General features: G+C 51.1%; 2 protein-coding genes and 1 long non-coding RNA gene across 14 annotated transcripts in view; 1 reads left to right on the forward strand and 2 right to left on the reverse strand.

Moving 5' to 3' along the window:
• TEX264 (testis expressed 264, ER-phagy receptor) overlaps nucleotides 1-6,752 on the reverse strand; it is a 30,456-nt gene extending 23,704 nt beyond the window's left edge. For 2 of the 6 annotated variants that reach the window (XM_077858733.1, XM_077858728.1), the window contains exons 1-3: nucleotides 6,634-6,752; nucleotides 5,585-5,659; nucleotides 3,037-3,329 (exon numbers count right to left, since the gene is read on the reverse strand). In XM_077858733.1, coding sequence (XP_077714859.1) covers nucleotides 3,037-3,294 — 258 coding nt within the window. In that variant the 5' untranslated portion in view covers nucleotides 3,295-3,329; nucleotides 5,585-5,659; nucleotides 6,634-6,752. Of the gene's footprint in view, nucleotides 1-3,036; nucleotides 3,330-5,584; nucleotides 5,660-5,775; nucleotides 5,833-5,906; nucleotides 6,365-6,397; nucleotides 6,594-6,633 lie in introns of those variants that run through there. The other 4 variants (XM_077858730.1, XM_077858729.1, XM_077858731.1 and 1 more) reach the window with 4 other exon arrangements.
• Nucleotides 6,753-6,814: 62 nt separating this feature from the next.
• On the forward strand, nucleotides 6,815-9,259 carry LOC144289993 (uncharacterized). The gene is made up of 2 exons (XR_013357879.1): nucleotides 6,815-7,306; nucleotides 8,974-9,259. It is a non-coding gene; the product is annotated as an uncharacterized LOC144289993 (long non-coding RNA).
• Nucleotides 9,194-16,468, reverse strand: part of RAD54L2 (RAD54 like 2) — a 126,904-nt gene continuing 119,629 nt past the window's right edge. For all 7 annotated transcript variants that reach the window (XM_077858725.1, XM_077858722.1, XM_077858726.1 and 4 more), the window contains one exon: nucleotides 9,194-15,128. In XM_077858725.1, coding sequence (XP_077714851.1) covers nucleotides 14,134-15,128 — 995 coding nt within the window. In that variant the 3' untranslated portion in view covers nucleotides 9,194-14,133. The remainder of the gene's footprint in view (nucleotides 15,129-16,468) is intronic.

Raw genomic sequence — 16,468 nt, forward strand, 5'->3', positions numbered from 1 at the left:
CTCATTCCTCCGCACGCACACTCACACAGGAGCAGGTTCTGGCTCCCATTGTGCTCACTGGGGAGGGAGAAGGTATGGGGATGGGCCACAGAAAAGCTCAGCCTATATCCTGTCCCCTCTATGAATCAAAATATGCAGGGTCCCATGCTGACACTGCTTAGGGAGGCAGCCTAGGAAGAAGGCTTGGGTTCTTAGCTTTCCCCAGGCCTGGATGGGGTCTCTCAGCCAGGCTCCCCTGATACACCCACACTGAGAGGTCCTGAAGGCTGGGCCCCTTGGTCCTCACGGAGCCCAAGTGTCCAGCAGCGTGGCACAGATCAGGTGCTCAAACATGTGTTAAATAAAAACAAGAAGTATGAGCGAACTGTATGAGATCAATACCTCAACTCTTGCTCTCTGATCCTCAGTCTCCTCCTCTATAACATCAGCAGTGTGGACCAGACAGTCTGCGATAACCAAGAGCACCTAAAATGTGGGGGTCCATGGTTCCTTAAACCCTCTGTGAGAATCCCTCCTAGGTAGAGAATATACTGCCCAGCTCTCAGAGTAGATGGAGACTATACATCCCTAAGCTATTCTAGGTGTCAGGGTATGACCCAGCTCTGACTGGGGATACTGGTATCTTCTGGAGTGACCCAGGACTGAGAGGGACAGGATCAGAGGGGCCACTTTGACTTATACATTCATTCTCTGAGCCAGCCAGATGTCCACAGCCAAGCCAAGGGTCTAGGCCTTGGTCCTGAGTGCACAGGATGATGCTTCAGTGCACCTAATTAGCACGGATGTTTTATCCACCCATTTTTTGTTGTGGTTAAACAGCTATCAAGAGCCAAGTGGCAGGATGAATGCCTCACATATGTCACCTAATTTAACTCTTGCCAGACAACATACGAAGCATATATCTTAACATGGCTCTATAGATGAAGAAACAGAAACTCAGAGATATTATATGATATGCTCAAGATCACATAGCATGACAGTGATGAAACAGAATCAGAACTCAGGACTGCCAACCTTGAGGCTGTACTCTCAGGCTGTGGCCCCACCCAGACTGGCACCCAAGTCAGGCTGCACCCAACCAACCCTGGACATCCAGGCCCACCACCTCCTCAAGGACAGCTATATGGTGGGTTGCCTTGAGGCAGTGGCTGGGCCAGGAGGCCATGGGGAGAGCACACCATGCCAGGATTCTTCTATCTCACTGCTCCCATTGTGCTCACTGGGGAGGGAGAACAGCCTCCCTGGATCAGCCTCTAGCACTGACCCCAAGGTACATTCCTTCCTTGGCCCTTTCCTATTCCGGAATTAGCATTTCCAACCTAAGAGGCAATGCGCTGCTTTAGTAATAGAACATGTGGATGAGGAAAGAGGTGACTGCAAGGACTCTCCTCCTTCCCACCAAGGCCTTGCAGAGGGCTCCAACTAGGCCAAATACTGAAGGAGGGGCAAAAACTTACAGAACAGAGCCTGTAGGAGTGGGGGTCGAGCATCTGGTCGAGCTCCTGCCCCGCATCACCTAGGCTCCAGCAATCTCGACTCCCACTTACTGCCATCTCCCAACCATGTGACCTCAAATCCTCATTGTCTACTCATCCCTCAACCAGGCCATGCCACCTCTCACTTGGGGCAAGCCCTATCTCCTCAATGGCCTCCCTGTCTCGTTTCCTCCTCTCCTCCATCTGCCATCCAGTTAGCTTCCTAAATTATAGGGGGCTGTGTTGCACCTTGCCTCCCAACCTGCTGTTCCTCCCACTGCCTGGCCCAGCAAACCCTTCTACCGCTTTCTTCAGCCACCACGTGTTCACTGGCCACACTTCCCCCATCGTCTCATGTCTGCAAGCCTTTACTGTTGTACTTCCCTCAGCCAAGAGGCCCCTCGTGGCACAGCAAAGTTCGACTCGTGGGAGAAGTCCCAGGTAGAGTCCGCCTCCTCTCTGAGCCTCTCAGGCAAACTTGAGGTATCCTCCCCAGACCCAGAGCTCCAAGCTCTGTGGGCATCAAATTACAGTGCCTATTAGAGATTCATCTATAGTGCTGACTTGCCAACTGCATGAAACTTTTTGAGGGCAGGGCTAGGTTTGTTCATCTCTGGAGTGTAGGTGTCGAGCAGGACCTGGCACAGAGTCAGCACACCCTTGCTTCTTTAAGTGCCCCCGTGAGGCTTGGTAGCAGATAGCAGGTAGGCAGTAGACCCTGCTTACTTGAGCTCTTCAGGCAAGAAAACCAGAGCTGGGGATTCCCAGGGCTCTGTCTGCCAAGACTCAGAGCTGAAGGCTGAAGAACTCTTGGTAGAGCTGCCAGCCCACGAAGCTGTGGGCAGTACCATCCCATGGTATGGCAAAAGGCCACATTGGTGAGACCTGACCCAGGACAGGCTGTAAGTACAGCCAGACACCCACAGGGTGCCAGTGATGCTAGGCTCATCTCTGACCCCAGCATCCTAAACATTCTGGGCAGCTCACCTGGTTCCACCTGTCACTCCCTTCACTCCCCCTCCAAACCAGGCAGTGTAACATCCAAAGAAAGGCCGTATCACTGAGGCAGGGGCCACTAGAATGAGGTAGGATTTTAAGCTCTATGCCCAGGACTTGCTCTCTCAACAGCTTGAGGAGCTATAGCCACAGCAGGAAAGCTGAAAGAGGGAAGGCACAGAAACAAGATACGACCCCAAAGAGCAGGTGGAATCTGAACAGCTGGTCTTAGAGTACTAGCCTCAAGTGGGGATGGAAGAGAGAGGGACAGCAAGAAGAGGCAGGAGACCAAAGCCCTGGAAGAAACTAGGGACACACAATGATGTGGCCCCTGCAGTCAGAAGTCCATGGGTAGCCATGAGCCGAGAATCAGATCTGGAGAAGTAGAAAGGATACCTGGAGTAAGACTCCAGGCTAAATCTGAAAGGAGCTTCAAGCTCACAGAGGAGGTGGTCTGTAGGACCAACTCATAGATTTTCCTACCCCTTCCTCAGAAACTACAATACCCCTGCCCCATGTCCAGCCATGGGGTGGAACCCTAGCCAGGGAACAGAAGGTTCCTTACCACGTGGGGGTTGTCGTAGTAGATGGCGATGGAGCGGAGCTTGGGGGAGACACTGCAGCTCTCGGTGAAAAGCCGCCCAGTCTCGCTGTAGGGCCCAATGTGGAACTTGTAGGCCACGGTGACATTGCGGATGGGGGGTGAGCCGGCACTCACCGTCACCCCAGCCAGCAGCCCTGAGTATCCAGCAAAGGCCAGCAGTGTCAGCAGGAGCAGCAGAGTCAGGCCCCCAATCAGGCCTAGGAGGAGCAGGTCAGACATGGCTCTGTGCCCCCAACACCGTGCCCCCAAGACAGCTGCAAAAGAGACAGGAGGGAGAGGAGGCTGGTAGCCTGCTCTGACCAATGTCCCCACCTGCCTGCCAACCACTTCTGGCCCAATCTCAGTCCTGCCTTGGGTGCTCTGACCCAGGAGGGGGAGGAGCCAGGGTGTTTACACACAGAGTGACCCAGAAGAGAGCTATAAAGGATGACTGAAGCCACAAGCCTCTTTATTTCTTAATCACAATTGTTGAGGATCTCAGAGCAGCTCTGCCTGTCAGCTGGCAGCCTTGGTCACACCTGGGGAAACTGAGTCATAGAGGAGCACAGGAGTGAGTCAGCCAGGGACATACTCCCAGCACTGACCAGCCTCCCCAAGATGGGCAAGACGTCAGCCAGGCTGCCTTTTCCCTACATTACCCCTTCCTTCCCACACACTGCCACACTGCCTGCCCAGCCTCCCCAGGCCTCATGGACCACTGCCAAGGGGAAGATGGGCAAGTGCTAGGCCCAATCATTTATCAAAAAATAGGGAAACCATAAGGAAAAAACCCCAGGGAGAAAATGACCCAGGAAGAGACTCTCACAGGAAACTCTCCTTTGCTAAAGCACATCTGTCCCTCAGAATCTTGTTATCCAGCCAATTCATCTATCCAGAACCAAGGAAAAGATGAAACCAGCCTGAGCAGCCAGAACAAAGTCCAGCACTGTGCTGCCCAGACTTGAGCCACTGGTGCTAACAAGCTTCACCCCACTTTTTCAGCCCATAGATTAGAAACAAGGGGGAGGAAGGAAAGTTTGCTAGAAATGGAAACACACCAGGGAGAACAATTACTCCCTGGCCCAAACACTTCATCCCATGGGGAAAGGGTGCTGGCATTGGGGGAGTAACAGCTGGGGCCACTTGCTGGCCTTATTCTTCCCCTCCACCAGCATCTCCAGGTGTTTTTTGTGGTTTTGATCCTGCCATCCCACCTCCTCTACTAGATAGTTCACAGCAAGGCATGAGGTGAGGTGCGGGAGTCTTTTTTTCTTTTTTGTGTTTATGTTGTTTATCTGACAATTGCCCTCTCCACTGGCCTTTCCTCATTCCTTTTTGTGTAGTACAAGACATTCATATCAAGGAAAGAAAAAAAAAAAAGCAGAGAAGCTATCCAAGAGCAGGCCCAGAACACAACAGAGGCTGGTATGTGAGCCATTTAAGGCAGACCATTCAGCCTTCCATGAAGCTTGGGGCCAGAAGTCTAAACCTCTTATACAGAGGGCTTGACCTGAATCACCCAGGGGGGAAAAGAAAATCATAGCACAGAGAAGACTGTTTAAAGAGGAAGGGAAACATATGACCCACTAGAGGAACATTCTCACCCCAAGAATTTAAAATTCAAAAGATTAAAAAATAAATAAATAAATAAAATAAAAAAAAATAAAATTCAAAAGATTTGGGAGCTGCAAGACAACACTTCAGCCCTATAGAAAACTTAGTTCTGTGGAATAATTTGTTCCCTGTGGGTTCTGGGAATCAATTTTTTTTTACTGAAAAATTCTTTGGAGTCAATGTACACATAATGTTTGCCTCATAAAGAGGCAAACTAAACTCCTACATCTTTGATGTCCTAACATTGAGGTGCATCACATTAGTCTTCTTACCCATATGTGTTCCTGCCCCACAGTTGTGCTTCTTTTTGGATGCATTTTGCCTCCACTTAATTTCATTCCTGTTCTCTTTGGTGATAATGATGATGATGATAAATCTTTCACCAAGTACTTACTATATGCCAAGCACTATCTAAATGTTGAAACACAGCTACTTTATTAATCCTCAAGACAAGATAGATAGGTATGAATCAAGAGGTTAAGAGACTTGCTTAAGGTCACACAGGTACTAAATAGAGCCCCAGACTAAAATGCAGGCAATGGGAATCCAAGCAGTCTGAATCCAGATCCATTTCCACATTTCTCCTTCCCGATGACAAGGTTTCCTCAAGCATTTAATCCATGCTGGGACATGTCTGAACCCAAGGCTCTCAGCTGGGAGCTCTCACTCAGCAGCTAGGTCTCTCAGTTGCCTTGAGAGTGACCATCCCTCATTTGACCTACCCTCTTTGCTGCACACTCTCCATCCTCCTCAAAGCAACGCAGTTCCCACCTCCCTCTTCCTCTCACCTCCTGAACTACCCAGAAGGGAGGGGAAAATGGGATCCCAGAACTTAGGTCTGCACAAGACTGAGGCAGGGAAAAGTGAATTCCCCCATATTCAAGAGAAGGGCAGGAGGAGGGCTGGGGAAGCTCACCTGAAAAGACAGGCTCACTTTAGCAACTCATAGCATCCAGCGCCGCAGGGACCAGGTGCTTCAAGTGCTCCAGTGCTGGGGGCAGAGAGAAAATCACCACTGAGCTGGGCACCCCTGCCTTGACTGTTCCCTCTTCAGGGAAAGCCCACTAGGGCCTCTACAATAACTCCCTCTTCACCACAAGGTTGCACCTCTACCTCGTCCTCCTACCCCTTCCGGAAATCAGAAGCCGAACTCGGCCTCGGAAGGTCAGCTCAGGGTGGGGCCATGCTCACGCCCCCGTTCTTGGAGTCCTCTTCCCGGAGGGTTCCGGCCACTGCACCTGGCTCTGAAACAGCCCCGGCCGCTGACACGGGGCAGGCCGTCCCCCTCTGGCTTCAGTTTCTCCTCAGGTCAGAGACCGGGGGTGGTCGCCTCAGGCGGCGAGGTTGTGGGCGGGCTGTCCCGCGCCGGCTTCCTGAGGCTGCTCCCTTGCGCCGCGGCAGCGGGCCAGGCCTTTCAACGTCGGCGCCGGCGGAGAGCAGACAGACCGCGGTTCCGAGTGGCCTGAGCGGGAAGGGGGCGCGCCGCCTCCCACTCTGGGCTTCCAGCCCTGCTCACCCGCACCTCGCGTATTTACCCAGAACCTTTCTTTTCAGCCACGACCTCACCGGGCCTCACACACCTCCCTAAGTTAAGAGACGCTAAAGTTTGTAGCCACCGCTGCGAGGCGCGGCCTCCAGGGGCAGGGGCGGAGCTAAAGTGCGGTTCTGGCCTCAGTTCCCCACCCCCACACCCCGCTCCGGCTTCACTGCCTCGGGGCGTGCCGCGCACCGGAGGCCGAGGCAGGGGCGGCCCGGGGCGGTAGACTGGCCCAAGACCTTCGAGCCCTTGGACCGGGTGGGGGCCAGCTGCGGGTGAGACGAGATGCAAAGAGCGGCCTGGGCCGCGAGGATCACGGAGGGGACGCGGGGGCCCCTGAGGTCACGCCCGGGCGGACGGAGTTCCAGGCCCTCAGCGCGCGTGGGGCCGCCCCGGCGGGGACGCCTCTCCTCTGGCTCGGCCCTCACCTCAGCGGCCGCCCGCCGCGGACGCCGATGGGCGCAGGCGGCTCCAGCCTAGGTCGCGGAGCCTGCGCGCGCCCGCCCGCCGCGCACGCTCGCTCCGCCCCCTCTCGCGGCGGGACGTGGCCGTGGCCGTGGGCGCGTGCGCGCGGGACCCGGAGGGCGGAGGCCTGCCCCGCCCAGTCTCCATAGCAACGAGCGGCGCCCATTCCGCTCCTCCCCAGCCGTCGGGGGCGGAGCCCGCTGAGCACCTTCCCGCCTTCCACCACTTACCCGGCCTCAGTCGTGGGAGGCCGATGGCAGTCAGCGTGGTGGGTCGCAGTAGAGAGCTGGGCTGGGATCCAACAGGGAAGACCGCACCAGAGTGAAGCGTTTGAAAAGGCTTGGGAAGTTCAGCACAGCAGTATCCGCCTCTGGCATTTATTTGTATCACACTTCGTCTTGCCACTTTCTCTCACTGAAGCTTCCCGGTAGACCTGGGAACCCAGCAAGGCAAGGCTACTTGCCCCCCTTTTACAACTGAGGAAACTGACGCCCAACTTGGACTCAGGGAAGAAGCGAGCGGATCCAATCTCTGCAACAGCGCAAATGTCAGTCATGTCTCCCAACACTCCACCCCACCTCACCCCTAACCAGAGCACAGGAGTGGTCGTTCATCCATCCACCCAACACTTATTCAGTAAGCTCTCTGCCAAGATAGTTCTAGGGATTGGGGATACTGAGGGAGCAAAACCAACGCCCCGCCCCCTTGGAGCTAACCAGGAACCGCCCCCCTCCGGGCCCCTTTCTCTTGAGCCCAGGATGTGCTTGGGCGGAGGTTGGTCTGCCCTTCTAGTTAAAGGTGTTCTAGCTAACTCCCAGATCAAGTGTAAGCTCCTCGAACATAGGTTGAATCTTCAGCTCATATTTCCGAGAGGACCTACAAACTACAAAGCACTCTTCTAGAGCCCCAAAGATCAAACTTTGCCCTCCTGAGAGGCCCAGTCCTGCAGTGGAGGGGCAGGGGGATGGGACAGCTATGCTCCTAAGCTTGGCTACAAGACAGGCTGGGCCAAGAGCTAACTTGGTGCTCCTGACACGGAAGATTGCTATTGGAAGAGGAATCATCTTAAAGTGGATTCCACTGCTGCACTAGCAAAGGGCAGAGTGGGCACAGAGGCACTCATAATCCTGGCTTCCTTTCCCACCACTTCACACAGTTCCTTCCACAGGCAGGAAAGGATGACCCTCATCCACAGGGCCAAGACTGTCCTCAGCTCTCCAGACAAACACTGGCAGAAAGAGCAGCTGGCCTTTCACAGGCACTCAAGGTTGGGTTGGCAGGGTCATGGCAGTTGTTTTGCTTATGGACATCAAATACATGATCAAATCCTTTAAGTGTTCCAGGTAAGTGGGCTATACACTTAGAACCATTTCCTGTGAGATAAGGGCCAGTTCATGGTTCAGAGACAATACAGCTTCTGCCCACAATATTTGCTGGGGCGTTTTTCTTGTTCTCAGAATCTGATGAGTTTCTCCTAGGAAACCGTTGTATGGAGCTGCCTTTCCTCTTGCCCTCTCTGCTCACTTCCTTCAGGCTGGTTGGGGAATTCCAAAGGCCAACTCAGAGTTCAGGGTGTGCCTTAGGAGCTTCACCGCCTCTGTTGTGAGAGTCAGCCTGAGACTAAGGCTGCTGGCCATAAGACCCCCCTACCTCCTTTATCTCGGTCAGCTTCCCAACTGAGCAAGCCCAACCCTGGTAGGGATCTCAAGACCTCAGCTGGCCACCAGGAGGCAGCAGCCAAGACAAGCCACCAAGTGAATTGTTCCTCTTCCCTTTTGAAACAGGTGTAAGCTGACATGTTCACCTAGCCATCTGCCCTACCCACACTCCACTCCCAGTTCTCTCCCCCAATAACATATATTCTCTCATGAGCTCAGATTTAGCCTTTTTTCCCTCCTGCCTTTCTCTGTCCAAGAAATCCCCACAGAGCTTCTTTAATTCTCCTCCAGTAAACTTCCAGAGACTGTTTCCCTAGGGCTCCTCCCCTTACAGGGGCCAAACTTGGGAGAGACAAAGGGTGGACTACCCCCACCTTCCCTTATCTCCTCATATTCCAAAGCCTGGCTAATTCTGTGAGGCAGTGGTTAGAATCACTAACTCAGATGACAAATGGAGAAGACATATACAGTGTAAGATGGTCTGCAGACCCTGCCACCAGCCATCTCCCACCCTCTGAAGACATGCATGCTGTACCTAATCCCCAGCCACCCACTCTGGTTAGGGCTGCGCCAACAGGACTTGCCTTGATTGAGGACCATCTATCCTCAAGCTACTCTGAGTCAGTTTCACTGTTTCCTCTATAGCCTGGAAATGTGGTTTTCTTCAGCGAGCAAAGGCAGAAAAAGCCTAGTGAACCCCACTGCAACAAAGCCTGCCAGCAGTCTGCCTTCTATTCCCACCTCCCTCTCCCAACCCACCAAACCCAAGTGGCATCTCAGTGTCCACTATACTCTGGTTATATCCCTTTCACCACCATCCAGCCAAATAGCTGTTCAGACAATTCCTTGATCAAACAACACTGCCTTCTTGAGTTTAAATTTTATTTTACAAAAAGAGAAATAAAGAAAACTGATAGGCAGTTATACTGACTTACAATTGTTCTGTTTGCTTTTTTAAAAAAGTGACATGAAACACAAGTAAAAATAAATACGTCATAGAAACAGCCAGTTGCCCAGTCTCTGGGGCAGGAGCACCTGCCCTGATGAGAGAGGAGGGAAGCCCATGATCACACCAGCAGCTGGAGCACCCAGCCACAGATGCTCCTCAAAGCCAGGTGCAGCAGGTCCCAGGCCTCAGGGGGCATCCTGAGGAAAGAAGACGGAAAACCAAAGCCAAGTGCCAGGTCCCTGGGGCCATTTCATATCCCCCTACTCTTCCCGGCAGCAGTGTGGCCTTAGTGGTTATCCATTGCGACCCCCTCAACCCACCTGGACCCTTCCCCTGACCCTTCTAGAGAGGGTACAGGAAAAAAACCAGTCTTGGGCAGGCTGAGGGGGATTTTTTTCCCCGTGAGTCCCCAGCCCACCCTGAGTAACACAACCAGATAACAGTTTACACCCATGCCCATGAGTGCACACTCTATCTCGCACGTGCACACGCACGCACCCATGTACACGCACACACACTCATGCACATACACACTTGGGCTGAGCTCTCTTCCAGAGGAGGGTCCTGGGTCAGGTCACAGTATGAGGTCCCCTCTTCAGAATATCATCCCAGTAGTGGTAACAGAGTATCTAAATCTCCCCAGCCCTCTGCACTAGACTCTGCAGCCTACCTGGCTACCGCTTCCCAATGCACTGGATTACTATAACCAACTAACTTGTGAAAGGAAAGGGGCAGACTCGGGTCCCTGAAGAGTGAAGAAGTTGGACACTGCCTGCTTGGGAAGTTCATCGTTAAGACTTGGGTATTCATAAAAGGCCTAGGGCCAAGCTAGTGGCACAGAAGAGACATGAAGGAGTCACATTGGAACACGTAGGGCAGAAGAGTCAGTAGAAGGGGACAGAGTCTGAAGGTGACTGATGGAAAGCGCAGCATTCTCAGGCCTTGAGGTGCAGATTTCCTGGGACCAAGTTAGAGGAGGGCCAGAAAGTCTTCTGTGGGTCCATTGGGGTTAAGAGCTCTTCTCTCAGAGGTTTTTTGGGGAAAGAATGACTTAGCTGAGTGCACAGGAGGCCATGGCTCAGAAGAGAAACTGGTTTCCTGAGAAATCACAGGAAACAAAGTGGGAGGAAGGGGGTCATGGCCAGGAACACTAGGAATAAGGAATGTAAACCCCCCAGACTTTCCCCAGGGGATGAGGACTCAGTTCCAGAGCAACGCTAAGCTCTAACGGACTGAGACCAAGGGCCTTGCTCTGCTGAAAGCTTTGGGAGTGACAGTCCCATCCAGACTGCTACAGTTTGGTTGAGTGTTTCAACCTATCAGCAAAACTTTACCCCAGCTATTTGCTTCATGCCCTAGAGAGGGGAATTTCATATTTAGTTTTGAATCACAAGTATACAGAGAAATACCACACACTAATTCCTAGGGAAGAGAGTTCCAGGGACCAGAAAGAGATAGATGCTCAAGAAGCATAACTTGAGGGGGTGAGGACTTGGCAGATATCCGATGATCTGATCCAACATGGTTCACTTACTTTCTTACTGAAATGGCTACTTTGTCTCTGGTTCAATTTTTATCCACAAAGATATTAAGAAAAGGAAATTGTGTATCATTACAAATGGTAATCCTGAATCATTAATGTAGTGTTATATACCCTAGCCTGAGGATTTAGGCTAACTAAACCAGATGGATGGGGCTTGAATACATCCTATGGAAGACAATGGTGAGGGAAAATTCTGAGGGGCCTGACCTACTGCACCCCACCCCCACCTCCATCCCATATCACCACCCTTCCTTTACTCAGCCCTGGATGGATGGCAGGTGGAAGCCACCACCAAGTGTTTCTGATCAAAGAGGCTGTAAAACATGTAAAACATGTTCTTAGGCTCTGAGACGTTTCCTGCTTCCCTCACACACATGCTCATGTTTGGTGTGCATGCACACTTGCCTACCAGCATACATAAAGAGACAGCAGAAAAGTCAGAAAAGTGTTTTTCAGATTAAAAAACAAAAACAAAAAACCCCCAAACATGAAACTGGTAGCATTCCAATTTCCCATGATCCCACCCTATCCCCCCCTATACAATAAATGCTGCACATATCAAAGAAAGTCTTCTCTAGCCAGGTCAGCCTCCCAAAACTATTGCCTCTTCTGACCTGAAACAAGACCCAGCCCCTGGAATCGGTGGGTAGAGAAAAGGTATGTGCTGCCTCTCAGAATACCCATTCACTTCCTGGTACCTTCAGAGACCCATCCCTCCAGTGACTGGTTTCAATTCCTTGCTGATAGTTTCCAGATTCTCAGAGCCTGCTGCTATAATTTCCTAGAGGTGAACACAGACATACTCCTCCTTCCCCAACACCATACACACATACACACACGCGCGCGCGCGCGCACACACACACACACACACACACACGTCTCTGGGATCTCAGTATTCCGGGGCCTTAGAGGCATCAATTATAGCCCAGGTTGTGAGTGTGCTCTGCAAATCAGAGATCCAGGCTAGCTCACTCCTACTGCACCAGTCTCAAACCTGAGAGCCCACTCCAACTGAGTCCCTTCAGCATCCATTCTTGGGATGCATCTGGAAGAGAAAGCACTGGTTGGAACTGCTATTTTAAAATTATTAAAATAATTTGCATAGCTAAATTGTAGATCTAAGGCTTCTATGAGTAGGAGAGTTAAGTGTCTGACAGGGTACCTATGAAAACAGAGAGTGGAAAGCTCCTTAAGTTCCACTTTTGGTGCAACCAGACAGCACATAAACGCGCGCATGTGCATGCACGCACGTGCGTGCACACACACATACACACATACACACACATGCATGCAGCCCCATCAGCCATTTCCTTGTCTCTTCTCTGGGGACAATACCCCAGAATGTGCTAAAGCCCTACAACAATGGAAACAGGCTGGTCAGAAGAATTGCAGAAGCAGCTACTATTAGGGGTGACCTGGCTAAGCTGCCTCCAAAGTTGGGAAGAGGCAAGTGCAGCAGCTGCTCAGTGGGGAGTGACCCATGAATAGGTGGCAAAACTGTAAAGCCAGACAGGTTTGTTCATCATAAAGAACTGCCTAGCAAAGTCTTGGTAGCAGGGGGAAAAACAGCCAATAGGAAGACAGCCAGTGTTTATACTTAAAGACTAGATGCCCCTTTCCCCACCACTGACAAGAAAGGTAGACCCAGAATGCCTGATGCATTCTTTCAGACAAAAGCCAGACTTAAGGCTCCTATAGAGGAAGGGCTGCTCTGTGTTCCTTCAGAGGACAGAGCTAACAAACACCAGGCCCACAGTAATCATCTGATAGACTGAGGAGGCCACAGCATTTCCCAATAGGAAACCAACAGCCTATTCTCTCAACCCAGCAGTCACCAATGCATAGTTTCACTGTTCAGCACAGAGGGCCTGCCTCTAACGTCATCCGAAGAGGACATAGCTCCAAGTTGGGGGTCACTGACTTCCCAAGAGCAAACTCCATGATCCCAAGTTTCAATCTCTGTGGAATGAGTCTCACCCCCACTAACTATCCAGTCACAAGATTCTCTGATCTTCCTGAGAGGCCATTTCCCGAAAACACAGTTGTTTAGTGTAACCTTTGGTCAAGCCTAACTCTCTTTCCTTGGTCAATTCACCATCTACCTGGGATTTATTCACCAGCAGCTATGGGGTCTGGGAGATCTTAACATTTCCCTTCCTATTTCCTACCCTCCCCAAATCCAGCCCCACCCCCCCCAAACAAGACACAAGGAAAGTCCGAATAATAAATAATTGCCCATAAAAAATAAATTAACATGGAGCTTTCTAGAGGGGAAGGAAAGGAAAAGGAAAGGCCACAAGGATAGGCAGGTGGGGGCTCAGTTCCATCCTTGTGAAGGTCTATTCTGGCCACAACTTCATGACCTCTTGCTCATATACCGCAGTATCCCCATCCCAGCCTCTGCACACAGACAATCTCACACCCTGGGAAGGGAGATCTGCTCAGAGACAACCACTGGGGAAAGATACAGAGATTGATAATGCCCCATTTTCTCTCATAATTTCCCCTAAATTCAAAATAAATGTGGCTCTGATAACCAGGGACTTGGATTAGCTGGGCCTTCTTTTCACCCAACTAGAAGGAAACTTATGGGTTCCATGGCTCTTCTCCTGGGCTCATCCCAATGTTCCTAATAATAGTTGCCATGAACCACCACACTCTTATTTCCACTTTAAAAACAATAAATTCATTTTTTAGTTTCCCCCTTAGTCTCTCCCACCCTCCCCTCCCACCTCCATCCCTGCTGTTACATACACGTATAGACATAAAAACACACATGCACGCGCACACACACACAAACACACATACCTGGTCTGCTTCTTTCCTGCCCCTAAAAGGACTCCACTTCACATGAAATCTCCATCTGCTCTCCCTGCCCACCCTCCTTCACTTACCCTTCTTCCCTCCCCTCCCCTCTCTAGGCCAAGCTAAGTCACCCAGTAAGGCAGCTCTCTTGGGAGAGAATGTTCCCAAAGACAGAAATGGGATGTGAGCTTCTATACTCAGATGGCAAGCAAGCAAGCACACAGCATAAGCAAGGCAGGCAGGAAGAGAGGCAGGCTGCCCTGCCCCTCCATTCCTGTTTTGGGTCCCTGATTTCCCACTATTGCTGCTCTGTTGGCTTTTTTTTTTTTTTTTTTGCCTCTTTTGTTAAACAGCAACAGAGCCCTGCCATTATGGTCAACCACCTTTCTTTGTCCTCTTCCTTTTCTCTCCTGCCAAGTGCCCAATCTCAGAAAGCCCAGATTGCTGCCTTTCAGCTTGGTGGGCAACCTGCCGGGGGCTCCAAGTGAGGTGGAGAGGGGCTCCCCAGCTATTTACCAGTGACCTCTATCACATCATCGTCCTTATCCTCATCGTCATTAGAGCTGAACCCCACCTCAGCAACCTCATGAGAGTCAAATGGAGGCACCTGGGACCGGAGGAGGCCACTAGCTGGGTAGCCTGCATGTGGGGACATGTAGCCTGGGTAGACAGACATGCCCCGTGAAAGGTTGCTGGGTAAGACAGGGGAAGGAAAAGGCGCGAACATCCTCGGCTCGGACAGGAGTGGCTGTGAGAATGGGAGTGAGTAGCTGGGTAGTATCCCTGGAACAGAGGGGTTGAGCATGAAGGTGGGGTTGCTGGCAGTGACTGAGGTAGCCGTGGAAGAGGAACTGACGGGGCCTGCTGGCACCAGAGGGTCAGTAGTCACTGGAAATACCAGGCGGGCATCTGCCAGCAAATTGGACAGCTGGTAGTAGGAGGGGGTACTGCCCATAAACAAGGAGTTCTCCCCAGCCTGGGAAGTGAAGGGAGCGGTGAGGTTATGGTTTAAGGAGACGGGTGGCATGGCAAACCCGCCAGAAACTGGATACCCGTGTTCATACGGCTGCACGGGGGCTGGCAGGTGGCCCTTCCTGGACCGCCGGCGGGCTGACTCCTGGGCAGCAGGCGGTGTGGCCAACTTTCGCTTATGGCCCCGTAAGTCCAACACTGGGTTCCTGTCACCACAGGGCTGGCCGGTCACCAAGAGGGAACTATTGAGGCAATGACCCCCATGTCGAGGCTCAGTCCCGAGAGCTGTCCCAGGAACAGCAGTGCTGTCCACAAGTTGGGCTGGGGGTCCAGGCAGGCAGGCATTGGAGCTTGGGGAACTCTGTTGGGATTCCCTGGCGGCAGCCACATCTGCATACTGCTGGAGCTCACTGATGATCTCTGGGCTGTCTGGAGAGACGGGCCGAGCCAGCCCCTCAGGGTCGGGGGCTTTGGGTGATGAGGCACTGTGTCTGCCATTGCTTGTGGAGTCGAGAGAAGGCCCCTGGGAACCTGGGGAATAAAATGTAGGTCACTGAGAGAAGGAGGACATAGGAAAAATTCCATTAAAAAATAATCTTGTCCTGTGGTCCTCCAAATTCAAAGAGTATGATATCCAAACAATATCCTTCAGTCAACTTTTCCCAGTCACAAAGAAAGAAATCCTTTGATTGAGGAAACAAGTCTATGATAAGACATGTAACTTCTCCACATCCCAGTTCCCCAGTCTGTGAAACTAGATCAAGGTGAATCCTAGGAGATAATGAATATGAAATGCTAAGAAATCCTTCTTATATCTAGCTGGATTCTTTCTGAGAAGGGACAGAGACAGCCAGTGACCAGGATGGGACAGAAAAGGAAAATGAAGTTTAAAAAGTGGTCCATTCTTGTTTAAAAACAAAACCAAATCCACACTGTAAAAGACAACTGGGACAAGTGAGAATACAGCCTGGATTTTAGGTAATACTATGGAGTTGTAGGTTTTTGTTTCAGTGTGATAATGGTGTTGTGGCTAGGAGGAGAATCTCCATACTCTTAAAAGATGTGTGCTGAAGTACTTAAAGGCAAAATGACATGACATCTTCAGCTTACAAATAGTTCCAGTAATAGGAGAGAGAAACAGAAGAAAGTTTATGAGAATAACAGTCATTGGATCTAGATGTGGGGTACATGGGTGCTGTTCTTTCAACTTATCTATAGGTATAAAAATTTCCATAATAAAAGTTGGGAACAAGAGCAGTGTAGTGCTCATACTCCATGGCAGGAGGATAGATGAAAGCCACGCTATAGAGGAGAACCTGGCGAGAGCTCCTAACATTATTAATGTGCCACACACACTCTCTTTTGACGTAATCCCACTGGTAATCCCACTTCTAGGAATTTATCTTTTAGACATATCCACATGATTATGACCTGTTGCTGTTAAGGGGGGGGGGGGGGGGAGAGTGGGGCGGATAAAACAATCTAAATGTTCAAGGACAGGGAACTCGGTAATGCACTGTGTTATACCCATCTAATAGTGTCCTGTGCAAACCATCAATGAGGCACATCTAAAGAAATGATAAGGAACAAGCACTGAGATACACTAGTGAGTGAAAAAAATAAAAATAAACAGTATGGTATTGTCAGTTAGCATTTATTTTAAAAACATGGAGATGGGTGCCTGAGTGGCTCAGTTGGTTGAGCTTCTGACACTTGGTTTTGGCTTGGGTCAGGACCTCAAGGGTCATGGGATCAGGCCCCATGTTGGGCTCTTCACTCACCCCAGAGTCTACTTGTGAGTCTCTCTCCTCTCCATCTGCCCTTCCCCACCCCCACTCTCTCTCTCAAGTAAATATATAATCTTTAAAGAA

The sequence above is a fragment of the Canis aureus genome, chromosome 19, assembly GCF_053574225.1.
Source record: "Canis aureus isolate CA01 chromosome 19, VMU_Caureus_v.1.0, whole genome shotgun sequence".
NCBI classification, from domain to species: domain Eukaryota; kingdom Metazoa; phylum Chordata; class Mammalia; order Carnivora; family Canidae; genus Canis; species Canis aureus.